Source organism: Ursus americanus, chromosome 23 (genome assembly GCF_024610735.1).
Source record: "Ursus americanus isolate L20-20 chromosome 23, mUrsAme1.1.p, whole genome shotgun sequence".
NCBI classification, from domain to species: domain Eukaryota; kingdom Metazoa; phylum Chordata; class Mammalia; order Carnivora; family Ursidae; genus Ursus; species Ursus americanus.
In genome coordinates this window covers 21,016,284-21,030,148 of record NC_142149.1, presented here as the reverse complement: position 1 = coordinate 21,030,148, position 13,865 = coordinate 21,016,284, and the positions used below count along the sequence as shown (strand labels likewise).

Below are 13,865 nucleotides of genomic sequence, written 5' to 3'. Positions count from 1 at the left end.
TTCCATGGTAACAGGAGGGAAGGCAGAGTGCATAGGCATAGATGCAAGTGGGTAGGTGGGCGTAGTGGTAGGATCATGTGCAAAGTTTCGTGTGTGTGTGTGTGTTTTAAAGATTTTATTTATTCATTTGACAGAGAACAAACAGGGGGAAGAGCAGAGGGAGAAGCAGGCTCTCCGCTGAGCAGGGAGCCCGGATACGGGGCTCTATCCCATTACCCTGGGATCATGACCTCAGCCAAAGGCAGATGCTTAACTGACTGAGCCACCCAGGCACACCTTCTGGTTTGTTTCTTATTGGTGAGATAGAAAGCAAGGACATCCACTGTGAATGAAGGGAGGGAAGGAGAGAGAGGGACATGAAGTGGTCCTCTGGGAGCATGGGAGAGTGAAGGGGATGGGGAAGTGTTCTGGGATAAGCAGCAGCATGAAAGGCCCACTCAGGATTAGGAGCTGTACACTCAAAATGAGATTAGCACAGTGTGTGTTCAGCTGTGTGTTTGCAGGTACTAAGTGGGGGCAGCATGGTATTTAACCAGGGTTAGCTTTTTTAGGCATGTGGGACACTAAGGGAGAAAGAAAGCTAAGGGTGTAGGTCAGAGAATGATTGTAATAGTGGACCATGAGCCTAAACTGGGTGAAGAGGGGAGTAAGGAGCTCTAGAAAAAGTAGAAGAGGTTGTATAGTCTCTTTACAAAATAGCACGACTGAAAGTAGAGCGTTAGGGAGACCATGAAGCTCTCTGGGACCTTCTTGGACCCAGGAATTTTGGCTCCCATGGCCTCTTATATCATTGGACTTTGAGCCACATCCTCCACAAATGGCTTTTGAGCTTTTAAACAGTCCTTGCAGGTTTGGATCATTGATTAAGAAATTAAGTCATCAGGAAGCACGTATTGAAAGTCCATTAACCTGTGCTGCTGCTTGGCGAGGTACATGGAGAGTTGGTGTTCTAGAAGCTGGCCGGCCAGCAGACGGCAGTTGTATGGTAACCTGTACATCCCTGACCCCATGTCTCCCTGGCTTTAGCCATAAGAATCCTAGTCCTAAGGTGGTCTTTGATTCTACAAAGTTTAGGTTAAAAATTATTTTTTAACTTAGGGATTTTTTTTTAAAGATTTTATTTATTCATTTGTCAGCACAAACAAGGGGAGCAGCAGGCAGAGGGAGAAGCAGGCTCCCTGCTGAGGAAGGAGCCCAGTCCCGACTCTGGTCCCAGGACCCCGGGATCATGACCTGAACTGAAGGCAGACGCTTAACCAACTGAGCCACCCAGGTGTCCCAGGGATATATATATATTTTTTTAAACTTTATCTAAGCAGAGCCCATATCTTTCTAACCCTATCCAGGAATAGAAACAGGGAAAAAAATATAATTTCTGGGGCGCCTGGGTAGCGCAGTCGTTAAGTGTCTGTCTTCGGCTCAGGGCGTGATCCCGGCGTTCCGGGATCGAGTCCCACATCGGGCTCCTCTCCTCTGCTGGGAGCCTGCTTCTTCCTCTCCCACTCCCCCTGCCTGTGTTCCCTCACTCACTGGCTGTCTCTCTCTGTCGACTAAAAAAAAAAATATATATATATATATATATATATAATTTCTGTGGGTTTAACTGAGTTGTTTTATTTTTTTAACTTTAATTAATTTTTAAAAATTAAGCTATAGGCCTAATGTTGGTCTTGAACTCAAGACCCCGAGATCAAGAGTCACATGCTCTACTGACTTAAGCCAGCCATGCACCCTGAATTGGGTAATTTCAGATGTCTGCAGACTTCTTGCTTCCCACTTCTCTGTTCTTTCTTTGTGGTTTCTTGAGAAGAATGTGAAATTATGAGCCTTGTTCTTCTGTCCCTTAGCCATCACCAACTTTGAGGCCTGATGGAGGCCTCGGGCAGCTTTCCATCTCTGTAACCAGAGCAGCAGTTCTTAGAGTGATAACACTGAGAGAAAATTGAGGTATTTTAGTCAGAGATCCTGTGAGTATTGGGTCTCTTTGTTGTGTGACATTGGGCAGATTGCTCTGATTCTCTAAGTTTGTTTCCTCATGTGTTCATAGTACCTTCAGGGGTGGTTGTAAAAAGTATGTATGAAAGTGCTTTGTAAACTGTAGTATGCTGATAACTGTTAGTGGTTTTATGCAAGGGTTTCCAGGTAGTTCATGGATTTGTCTCTATTATTAAATCATATTGTGACAATATTAAGTGATAATATACTTTTGTTTCCATATGAATTATTTACATTTGGAAAAGTATGGAGTCTTCTGTCTTCCCAGGGTGCTCAGGGACCAGTTTTATTGGTCCATAGCATTTCTGAATTTTTTCTTTGCAGAGTAAAACACTTTTTAAGGGATTTTTTTTTTTTTTTTTTTTTAAAGAATCAGTACCATCCTGCTTTCCTCAGAATTGGGTTTATCTAGGTTTACAAAAGGTGGTCTCCCACCCCAAGGTTTCTTTTACAAACTGCTTCTTTCTTACGGTCCTTGGGTTCCAGTTCTGTCACTTGAAATGGTCTTAAAACTGTATGTGGCAAAGAGCCCAGAAACTTCCTGGAGATGGCAAAACCTGGTTGGGGTGACCCTGAGGGAGGGCACCAAAGGAGCAAGCAGATTGTCTGGGTTGGCTCTGATCACTGCCACCTGCCCATTGTCTGGCTGATGTCCTTTTGAGCCTACCTAACCCTGCCTGCCTTACACTCCCTGGCCCTCCCCTAGAGAGATACAGACTCTTAGGGCCCTGAGAAATCTGGGTTTGAGGGAAATACTTTGAAGGTGGACTCAAAGAGCTGCAGATTTGGGATGAAATCAAGCTTCAGAGATCTGTTAGGTGGTGGTAAGGAGATTTCTCTTTACTTATTGCTTCTAATAGCCCTTGTCCATACTTAAAACCTTGAAAAGAGTGAGGGAGACATTCAGAGTGCATCTTAGGGAAAGTGAAAACTAACATTTACTGGGCCTACAGTGCTGGACCCCTTGTCTACATAAATCATCCCATTACTGTTTCATTCTTAACTGCGGTCACTCTACAGAAATTCCGACAACAATTCAGGAGGAATAAGAAGATACACTCTTGGGTGTCTGGCTGGCTTAGTCGGTAGAGCACGTGACTCTTGATCTCAGCGTCATGCATTCAAGCCTCACGATGGCTTAGAGTGTACTTAAAAAAAGATGATGATGATACACCCTTTATCACTAATCCTTGTTGTCTGTTAAGCCGAGTAGTCTCTCCATGAATTATTTAGGAAACAGCTATTTATCAGACATGGCATTGGTACCAGAAGATAAACTTCCATCTCAGTGGGTTATACATTTTAGGGGGAGGTAATATAGTACCTGGGGTAGTTATGAAAAGCAGTGTGGGCGTAGTGGAAAGAGCAGATGTATGCTGACTCTATGAGATCTGTGACCTCAGACAGACAACCTGAGTCCCAGTTCCCCCATTTGTGAAATGGGGATAGTACCACATACTTTGCAGGAGTGGTGGAAGAATTTTTAAAGATGTAATGCCTGTGAAGTACCCGGGACAGTGCCTGGAATATAACAGAAACCAAATAAATGGTAGCTGCTCTTTTTGTTAGTTAATGAAAAGAATAGAACGATATAATATAAACACCTTACTTAGAACCTATTCCAGTGATGTTGCCATGTCTTCAGACGTGTTGTTGATGTTACCTTGATTTTTGTCTTTTTTTTTTTTTTTTTTTTTAAGATTTCATTTATTTGAGAGAGTGAGTGAGAGAGAGAGCACACAAGCAGGGGCAGAGGGAGAGGGAGAAGCAGACTCCCCACTGAGCAGGGAGCCCGACATGGGGCTCAATGCCAGGACCCTGGGATCATGACCTGAGCCAAAAGTAGACGCTTAACTGACTGAGCCACCCAGGTGCCCCACATTTTTGTCTTTTAAGAGTGAAGTGGAGGGGCGCCTGGGTGGCACAGCGGTTAAGCGTCTGCCTTCAGCTCAGGGCGTGATCCCGGCGTACCGGGATCGAGTCCCACATCGGGCTTCTCTGCTATGAGCCTGCTTCTTACTCTCCCACTCCCCCTGCTTGTGTTCCCTCTCTCGCTAGCTGTCTCTATCTCTGTCAAATAAATAAATAAAATCTTTAAAAAAAAAAAAAAAGAGAGTGGAGTCAGATGTAGGTATGAATATTTTTATTGATGGTTGTGCAATCTCAGAAATGAGATATGAGGGACACCTGGGTGGCTCAGTCAGTTGACCGTCTGATTCTTGGTTTCAGCTCAGGTCACGATCTCAGAGTTATGAGATCAAGACCCGCATTGGGCTCCGTGCTCAGCACAGAGTCTCCTTATCCCTCTCCCTCTGCTCCTCCCCCAAGCTTGCACATGTGCGCACATGCACTCTTTGTCTCTAAAATAAATATATATGTAGGTACGTAGATAGATAAAATCTTTTAAAAAAATGAGATATGGACATCATATAATATTTACTGAACTGTCTGGTTAGAAACTGGGTTTGGAGGCAATTCCCAAAGAGACATTCCCAGTTTTTTTGAGCAATGAGCCTATCATTGGAGATATGCAATTCTGCAGATGAATCTACTATACATATCTTGAGAATCACTCATTTTGGTCTCTACTACTAAGTGCTAGAGTAAGTGACAGCCTATAAATGCTATGGGAGAACAAAGAAGGAGGGCATTAGAATAGAGTGCATTGCTTTGGGAAAGCCTGTAGAAGATGGGGCTTGAGTGGAATCTTAAAAAAGAGAGGTAGGTTTTATAGTAAGGGAAGAGGGAAGGCATTTCCGCATCTTTTGGGGGAGTCACAGGAGCAAAGCATATGTGGTTTGGTTTAGTCAGCACATGTTGATTGCGTACCTACTGTGTGCTGTACATGTGGCTGAGCTTGGGAACTCAGATGAATGGACACGGCCCTGACTTGGGAAGAGGCACATAAAATGAGAAATTATAATACAATATGGTAGTGTAGTAGAGAGATACAGAGGCGACAGTGGGAGTCTCAGCCTAGGAATCAAGCAAGGAAGAGGGGAAGGTGAAATCAGGCTCCCTGGCGTGGTAAGTTGTTGTGTAAGAAAGGAGGATGATGTGGTGAGACCCAGTTGGGATTGAAGCTAAGGATTTGAAACTTCATGATAGAGGAAATGCAAAGACCTTAGAAAAGTTTGAGCAAGTATTTTGGAGGAGATTAGTGAGTCGAAATGAAGAATGGATTGGAATGGTAAGAGATGAGAAGCAAGGAGAACATTTGGAAACTTTTTGCAGTAGAACAGGCTGAATAGGAGAAAGCCTTGAATTAGGATTGTGGAGGAAGGCATGGAGAGGCAGGGAAAAGATATCAAGAGTAGGCAAAGTTCTTGACTGACTTGTCACAGGAAATGAAGAAGGTCACACATTTATTCTGGACTTTGGGATCTGGAAGAATGTTCCCGCTTAAATAGGGGTGAGAGGAGGGTGAATCTGATACTCGACAGGCTGCCCGGAGGCTCCCGGAGCCCAGATCTTTGGGAAGGCACCAAGGCACTTTTAGCGCACGTCTCTCAAATTCCCCTACCCCTCACCATCTCTGTATCTCAGCCTAAACTGCCTTGGATTTTCCTTGCAGCTCCTCCACCCCCACCACCTATGATCCGAAATGGTGCCAGGGATGCTCCCCCTCCCCCCCCACCATACCGAATGCATGGGTCAGAACCCCTGAGCCGAGGAAAGCCCCCACCTCCGCCCTCAAGGACGCCAGCTGGGCCACCCCCTCCTCCTCCACCACCCCTGAGGAATGGCCACAGAGATTCTATTACCACTGTCCGATCTTTCTTGGGTAAGTAACTAGCTGTTTTAGTCTCATAGTTCTGTGGTGACTTCACTAATTCCAGTGGCCACTCTAGAGTGGGAATGGTCACTAGGTATCCTTTGTTCACAACAGTTCCTCTCCTGATTTTTCCTCAGACTTTTGGGCCCCCTCCATTGACAGCCCTTGCCTTATGCAAATTCTAGGTATGAATGCTTTAGAAGAGATTGAAGTAAAATCAGTAGGTGTTGTGGTAATAACTCTGAAGCTGTTCTCTTGCTTGGATCATTTGTGGTTAGCTTTTAGGTCAGAGACTTTATCCTTTTCAGGATTATTCAGACAGGAATGATGTATCTTCTTAGGACGGAGAGGGCCTTTTCTGGACCTTTAAAAAACAACAAAAACCCATGGTGCACAACATTAATAATACAGAGCCACTACCTAGCTGTCCTACTTTGAGGAAGTCACTTCGCTGCTCTGGGCCTCGCTTCCCTCATCTGTGAAATGAGGTGGATGAGATCAGGAGTGTATGAGATTTACCTTTTTCAAGGTTAATAAATGAGTCTTAGGCCCCACCTAAGAGATTCTGGTTCATTGGGTCGAAGATGGAGCCGCAAGCAAAGGTTGTCCATCAGGTTTCCTCAGACCCTCTGTTGAGGACCCCTGGAAAGATCTGTACCATCTCCTTCAACCCTAACACTCTAGATTCTTGAATGGTTGCCCTCTTCTCTGTCCCCAGTCTAGTCTTTTCCTAATTAGTGGACCAGGGTTTTTGGAATGTGTTTGAGCCACACTGATCGAAAATCTGAGCCTTCTTCTAGAGGGGACACGTAAAGTGGGAGCAGAGGCCATGAGATGCTGTCCCAACTCTATTGTAGAGCTAAATGAGGGTAACCTGGGCCAGAGGGGCATTATCTGGTCAGATCTCTCACTAACTGGTGACAGAAATTCCCATTTTAGGTTAATGTCTACCGATCTGTGGATTCAGTTCAGTTGGTTTCCCATGGTGACAGTCTCTAAAATGACTGTTAACTGAAACAGAGCTGTATTTCCTTCTCCTCCCATGCAAACTGCTGGGCTCCTTTCCTGTTAAGTGCCTGATTTTTGGTGGAAAAATTTGAAGAACTAATTTGAAGACTCAATCCTTAATGTAAAGAGCCTCTGAGCATATCCTTTGTGCGTGCAAGGTCCATAGAAAGATGCTGTTGCTGGCCTCAGGAACCTTGGTTTAGTGGGCCAGGCAGGCCCTCATGGTCCATCAGAATTTGAGGGAGATAGCGGGGTGGGGGGTCAGAAGTGGTACAGAGTGTGTGGAAGCACAAGGAAGGGTGATATGACTTAATATTCTGTTCCTTTCCCAGATGATTTTGAGTCAAAGTATTCTTTCCATCCAGTAGAGGACTTTCCTGCTCCAGAAGAATATAAACACTTTCAGAGAATATATCCCAGCAAAACAAACCGAGGTGAGAAGAGTAGTCCATGAAAGTTTTTTCTATAATTCCATAGAAAGTAGAATTGGTATGTTTTTCTTAGATTAAAATTTTCTTCTTCTCATCTGCATTTTCTTAAGAAAACAAGGAAACAACAAAACCAGTCCCTAAATTTTACAGGTTAGCTTAAAGAGCCTGTCTCTCGTATCAGGAATGTTTGGGTTATTCAGGGTTTGGTGGTTGACCTTATGTATGTGGTTTTCATTTTTATATTTTTCAGCTGCCCGTGGAGCCCCACCTCTGCCACCCATTCTCAGGTGAAGCCTGGCTTGGTCCTGTTCCTCAGGAAAAGGATGGACCCTCTCCTCTGCTCACATGGTCCCTTCCATTCCCCTGAAACCTGCATGAGAGCTCCTGACGTGTTTCTACAGTGCAACCCACCTCTAGACACCAAGCGTCCTCCCCACTCACCTCCATCTATGCATCTCGTCTCTAGACTTGGTGATTGGACTCTTTATATTGACACTAGGGTCTCAAGCCCTGCATCCATCCCTCCTCTCGCAAGCCCTGCTAGCCAGATGAGGAAAAAGCTTCCATGTCTCCTGCTTTCCTCTTGGGGAAAGGTGCCTTGTTGTGGTGAATGAACTCATTGTTGGAGCAGGGTGGAGAATTGTACTCCTACTTTCTCCTACCCACTGTGGGGGAAGTGTGGCGGGTATATTATATTTCCTCATTTAGGAGGCTGGCATGGCCAGGACTTCTGGGGGTGGGCATTTTTAGTGAAACAGGAAAGGAATTTGCAGAGAAGTGATCTGTTTTAAAGGTCAAGTTTGAAGAAAGGGCAAAGAAATGGGTCTGCTTTCTTTTTAGGGGTATTTTGGTTTTGCTCTCACCCCACCCCATGCAACCACCCAAGGGAAAAGTTGGCTATTATAAACACTAAATACTAATCAGTTGAACTAAACACCTAATAAAAAGAGAGGGAGAAATAAACTGGGGATCCTCTTAGAGCTAGTCAGTTTCTCTGCAGCAAAGGGACCAGGAGCCATTTGTGTCCTCTGGGACTCCCTGCCTATTTGCCTGTTTCCTCAGGGTGCTGAGGCTGAGGGCTGTTATTCCTCTCTGCACTGCCCATCCCCTCAAAAGAAAAGTCACTTTGATTCCTTATGGATTCACAAACTCCCAAAAACCTGCAGTGGGAGGTGGAAAGATAGGGCGTTGGCCTTGACACCACTTAAGTCTTTTCTGACTGGCCCTGAAGGCCTGCTCAAAGACTTTAGCCCCTGATGGGTGCCCAGGATGACGAGGGAAGGGTGAAGCACCTCGTGGAAGGGATCAACTCTGTGGGCTATGAAGGACTTTAAAGCCTGCTTGTTCCAAAGTTCACAGCCCGTCTGACTGAGCAGGTACTTCTCTTCCTGTCTCCATTACTCTTGCCTTTGCAAGACTGCAGGGGTTAACACAGCAGAATAGAGAAGGGTGAGGAAGCTTATGGGGACAGTCAAAGATTCCTCTGCGCCAGGAAGCACAAAAACTTTGGTGAGGTGTGCCTCAGTCCAGTTGGTCTTCCTCGGCAGCCAGCAATATGTTTCTTCGTCTTCCAGGTCCTAGTTCAAGGGCACAGAGGAAATAGAGGGTCCCAGTGTAGGTAGGAACTGAGCTTGGATGGTGGGATGGGACTTCACCATTCTCCAACAGCAGGATGAAGCTCCTGGGCTCTACACCTGGGATGGTTTGGTTTGCTACAACTCTTGCCAAGTGCAGGGACTGCTCAAAGCTTGGAGTGAGAGCAGGGAAGGAGCCAGGGCTGTTCCTTGAAATGGATAGGGAAAGTCAATTAAAAATTTTCACCAGGTACATCACAGGCTTAAATCGCCTTAGGGACCTCTTCAATCTGTTGTATCACAGACTAAGGATCTGTGCATGGTGCCCAGAGAAACCCAAGTCTTCCTGTGCCAGATGGGAGAGCTCTCAACTTGGGTTCTTTGTACAAGGTCTGCTATCCTTTGCCATCCCCTGGACTACATTGACTCTTGGGACAAACCATGATGAGGTCTGTCACCAAACCTTTTCTGATCATTCTCTTTATCATTTTTATTTTCAAATCTGTTAGCAGTTATCTCTCAGCAGTATCCCCAGCATTCTGAAGCCAGTAGTGCTGAGACAGGGCACAAGTGGAGGGAAAAAGAGAGAATACAAGAGTTAACCCTGCAGCAGAGTTCCAGGGGAGATGCTGACCAGTTACTGAACTTGGACTGTGAAGTCTTCCCATTTGTTTTTGAAATGGGAGTTGATGCCTTTTGTACAATATTATCAAAGTATATCCTTTTTTTTTTTTTCCTTTACTCAAACATAGAGCATCAAAGTAAGTATCACAAGTAAAAGCCAAACCCCAGCTTTTCCCTGGGGCTGATATCTTCCTCCTCTGTGACCTGCTGCCCTTCATATTCCCCAGCATTTGGACTGTGTCACATGGGTATTGATTGTATTCTCATTTTCTTGGCCTCATGAAAAAAGGCCCGGGCCTAGATCTAATCAGAGGGATTTTCTTCTTGAGAGCATGTTGATGGCACAGTACCTATTTAAATGTCTTTGCCTTATACATTATTTGGTCCCTCTGTTAATAGATTTATTATCATGTATATTTACTATTGAAGAATGGGAATGTGATCCTTATAGTTATTGATCTATTTTGTATGTTGTAAAAAGCTTGTAATATAGATTTAAGGTGGGCTGACTTCAAGAGCACTAAAACTTCTCACCTTTTAAACTGCTCTTTTTATCTGCTTGTGGGAATGTTGTCTCTTCAGTGGAAGATTGGGTGGTCTCATGTTGAGACTCTTGCCCAGTCCCATTAACCTCCTTATTCCCTCCCAGAAGGAAGAGACATTGCCCAACTAAGCATCAGGAAGCTGTGTTATAAGCCCTTGTGTGGATTTGGTTTTATGGTGTTTTTCTCTAGTGGGAAAAACTTAGTTGTTTCTTTCCACCCTTTCAGGGAAGCAGAGCAGTGGCTTCCAGGTTTTTAAATGAGCTAGATGCCCCCTTTTCCCCACTCTTCTTTGGTCACCAAACTTGGATCAAATCACTTTGATATTCCAGGTGTGGCTTTTCTGTTTTGGGGATTTCTTCCAGCTGCAGCACCCCATCATCCTCACATCCTGGGCTCCCAGAGTGAGGGTGCTTAGGGCTACCCCACCTGATGGATGTGAGGCTGCTTGTCTCCAGAAATGCATCCCAGCCCTCCCAACTGGCCAAGGCAAGGAGACTAGCCACTGGCCATTGCACTGGGGGCATCCCCTCACCCCACAGCTTCCCAACTTGAAATCCAGATTTACCTCCGGAGAGAGGTGAGAAAAATTGTAAATAGACTTGCTACAGAGCAACTCAGGGTTGGGTGTGTTTTAATTCTCCTGATCACTTGAAATAATCTGTAGGCCGAGTGCTTATGGGAGTGGGGGAAAAATGTGACTCCAGGGTCCTTTCCTTCTGCAAAGCTCTGGGGGTGGAGTATAGGGCATCTGAGGCCCTTTGATGGCACTACACTGAGCTGTCTGTCCTTCTGGAAACCCAACCTACAATCAACTGCAAATCCAATTCTTCACATTCCAGTTGTAGCCTTTCTTTCCCTATTGAATCTCAGTCCCTGGCAATGTGGCCAAGGTGGCTTTCTGTAAGCCGCCCTGATTTAGGGAATGGAAGGCATTACAACTCTGCCTTCAAGACTCCTCTCTTAAAAGCAAAATGAAACAAAACTACAGTCACCTTCAAAACACATGCAAAAAGAAGGATAACTGTTTAACTGAAGGAAGGATTTGGTTCCATTCAACTCCACGGTCATCGTGCCTTTACTTGTGTTAGATTTCTGTGCTTTCTTCCTCTCTCTCTTTGAAGCAATTAAAATCTTCCTTGATAACTCTTTCTTTCTATGCTTGTTTCTAACAACTTAGTGGGTTTCCTCTCTAATTGTCTTAAATCTCATTCCACTGGTGGCAGAGGGGCCGAGCCTTCTTTTCTCATGTCTAACCTTTGTCCTTTCCCATGGGGACCAGCATGGAAGTCCTAGTCAACACTGAATAAAAGACTAGAGTGACGTGTTCAGTGTGTGTGTGTGTGTGTGTGTGTGTGTCCATCTTTGCATGTGGATCAGTTTATTTTCTTTAAAAAAATAATTTATTGTATGATTTATTTTGGAGTTATATTCCAATTGCAGTGCTCCCTCTCCCAATAAGCAGTGATTCCCCCCTCCCCCCCTCCCCCACCCCTCTACAATGTATAATCTGGTCTCAGGTTGGATTCTTTGGTACATTTCTTTCTTCTGGATGCTGTGCAGTTTAATTAAACCTTGCTTAAAAACAAAAAAACCTGAAAATTGTGTACTCTTGTCTGGAACACCACCTCCAGTGGTGGCATAGGGAGGGGAGAACATCTGTTGCTTCCGGTGAGTGTAGTGGTTTGACTCTAGAACCTCTAAGAAGGTAGCCACACTGACGGGCAGAAGCATCTGCAGCTTCCCAGGGGTCTTACCTCCTCCCTTCCTGCTGTGTTTTGAATATCACAGTTCTCATTAACCATGCCCACCTGGGTGACTCTGGTAGTTTTGGTCATCATTTATGTTTGCCACCTACCTTCCCAATGCCCATGATTTCAGGAGACCCAGGAGACGCTCTGGCCTTGTGTCCTCTCCTTACATCTCTTAGGGTTCTTTCTACCTGTGTTGCATGGCAGATTGTCCCATTGAGGTATGGAAGAAAAGGTGGGGGCAGAGCAGACAGACTGTGTGTGTCTATTTTTACTGGGGGTGTTGGCTTTTATTCTTCCCTGCTTTTTGTGTTGCAATCTTGGCTGGCTTTCTTGAACTTTGACTTGGGGTGTGAAAACTGAACCAGACATTCTCTGCTTACTGTGGTCAGCTGACATAATCACCACTAAGACTTAATGAGCTCACCTTGCACTTTCATCACTAGGAAAGGTCTTGAAATTATTTCCCATACTGATTCATAATGGGTGTGTGTATGAATCACTTTCACATAATTTAGATATAAAAACCTATGAGAGGGAGGGGGGAAAAGGCCTCCTCTCATTTTCATCTATACTTGCCAGATTGGCTGAATCTCTGATTATTTGACCCATCATTGTTATTAATATGATTAATAAACTACCTATTTATTGATTTAATTGTTCCTCCTGTGACTTTAAATAGCCCTCAAACGGAGCTTGCCTGAATGACCCTCAACTTCCTAAACCACAGGTTTCTCTGTCCTGTTGGGGTGGTATTGCTAGTCTGTGTGTGCATGCATGCATGCGCACACACACAAAAAGATACTGGGCAGGTCCTTCCAGTGTGATTTGATTCCTTCCCTCATGATACTGTGTATCAGCAGGTGATAAGGACACTACTCTCATTACTGGGACACAGCTGTTTACTGTGAATGTTTCCGTTTTAAGTATTGCTGGCCTGGCCCAGCCACAAACTGTGACTTGCTGCAGGCGTGCTGCCTGTCTCTGACTTCCTATTACTCTCCAGACAGAGGTAAGAGAACTAAAATGTCAACCTCAGGATCCTAACCACCCCAGAGGATAACTACAGAGAAATGCTTCGCATCTGACCTTACTGGAGCCCAGTCTGGATCGCTTTTATGCATAATTGAATTCATTTTCCGCTCCTAGGTTTAGGGGTGTGAGATTTAAAGGACTATATGCTATCCAGCCACAAAAAGTGTTCATGAAAAAGGTGGAAATTCATTTGGCAGGGATGTCCTTTTCGTTCCTGCAGCAAGCATTTATTGCATACTTTACTCTGTGCCAGGCACCCCAATATGAAGACGAATAGGACTGGCCTTTGCCTCCAAGGAGCTCGGAGTCTAGTAGAACACTTCAGGCAGCTACCAAGAGAAACCTATGTAGGTTATTAAAAGGCTTTATGGCAGTTAGCCAGGGAAGGCGGGTGGTGTGTGGCATTCCAGACAGAGGAAACAGCAAGGACAGAGGCCCAGAAGCAAGCAACAGTCTGGTGGCATGTGCAGCATGTTCATGTAGTATTGGAAAGGGAGAGATTCACATAGGTAACTTGGTAGAGACCTTTCAATCAGGACCTTCCGTGATTCTCCGCCTGCTTCCACAGTGGTCATTTAATATTGTAGGCTTCCCCTGGACCAGTGCTTTATAGGCTTCAGGATGAATACTAAGTACTCATTGCTTCCTGGGCTCCCTCTAGCCCACTGAAACCTAGGGCGGTTTTCACCACTATCCCTTAAACCTGCTGGACGCACGTTACCAGTCAAGTTATTAAGGACAGTTTTTAGGTGTCCTGGTTATCAAAATACATGAACATTGAAGGTTGCTTCCTGGGGTCTGTTGTTCTATTAAGAGACCAGAAATGCCATCTGATCGAAAACCTCCATTTTATGGAAACGCTTATCCCATTCACTGCCGCTAATGTCTGTTGTAGTTTTCAGCTCCTAGAGAGCCTTCCCAAGATGTGCTCCCTCACCGTCTCTTCCTATTTATTTATTTTTAAAGCTTTATTTAAGTGTACAGAAGGCTTTCTGTTTAGGACCTGCATTTAATACCTCCTCCTATGTTTAAGTGGTCAAGTGTTTGAGCTCCTGTCAGACTTCCTGAGTTCAAATGCCAGCTCTTCCACTTACTGGTTTTGTGACCTTGGGCAAATTTACTCAACCCCT

At 44.9% G+C, this 13,865-nt stretch overlaps 1 protein-coding gene across 3 annotated transcripts in view; it reads left to right on the top strand.

The window, feature by feature from the left end:
- WIPF2 (WAS/WASL interacting protein family member 2) overlaps nucleotides 1–12,357 on the top strand; it is a 44,187-nt gene extending 31,830 nt beyond the window's left edge. For all 3 annotated transcript variants that reach the window (XM_045781736.2, XM_087854434.1, XM_045781737.2), the window contains 3 exons: nucleotides 5,570–5,779; nucleotides 7,111–7,212; nucleotides 7,460–12,357. In XM_045781736.2, coding sequence (XP_045637692.1) covers nucleotides 5,570–5,779; nucleotides 7,111–7,212; nucleotides 7,460–7,500 — 353 coding nt within the window. In that variant the 3' untranslated portion in view covers nucleotides 7,501–12,357. The remainder of the gene's footprint in view (nucleotides 1–5,569; nucleotides 5,780–7,110; nucleotides 7,213–7,459) is intronic.
- The last annotated feature ends 1,508 nt before the right edge of the window (nucleotides 12,358–13,865 follow it).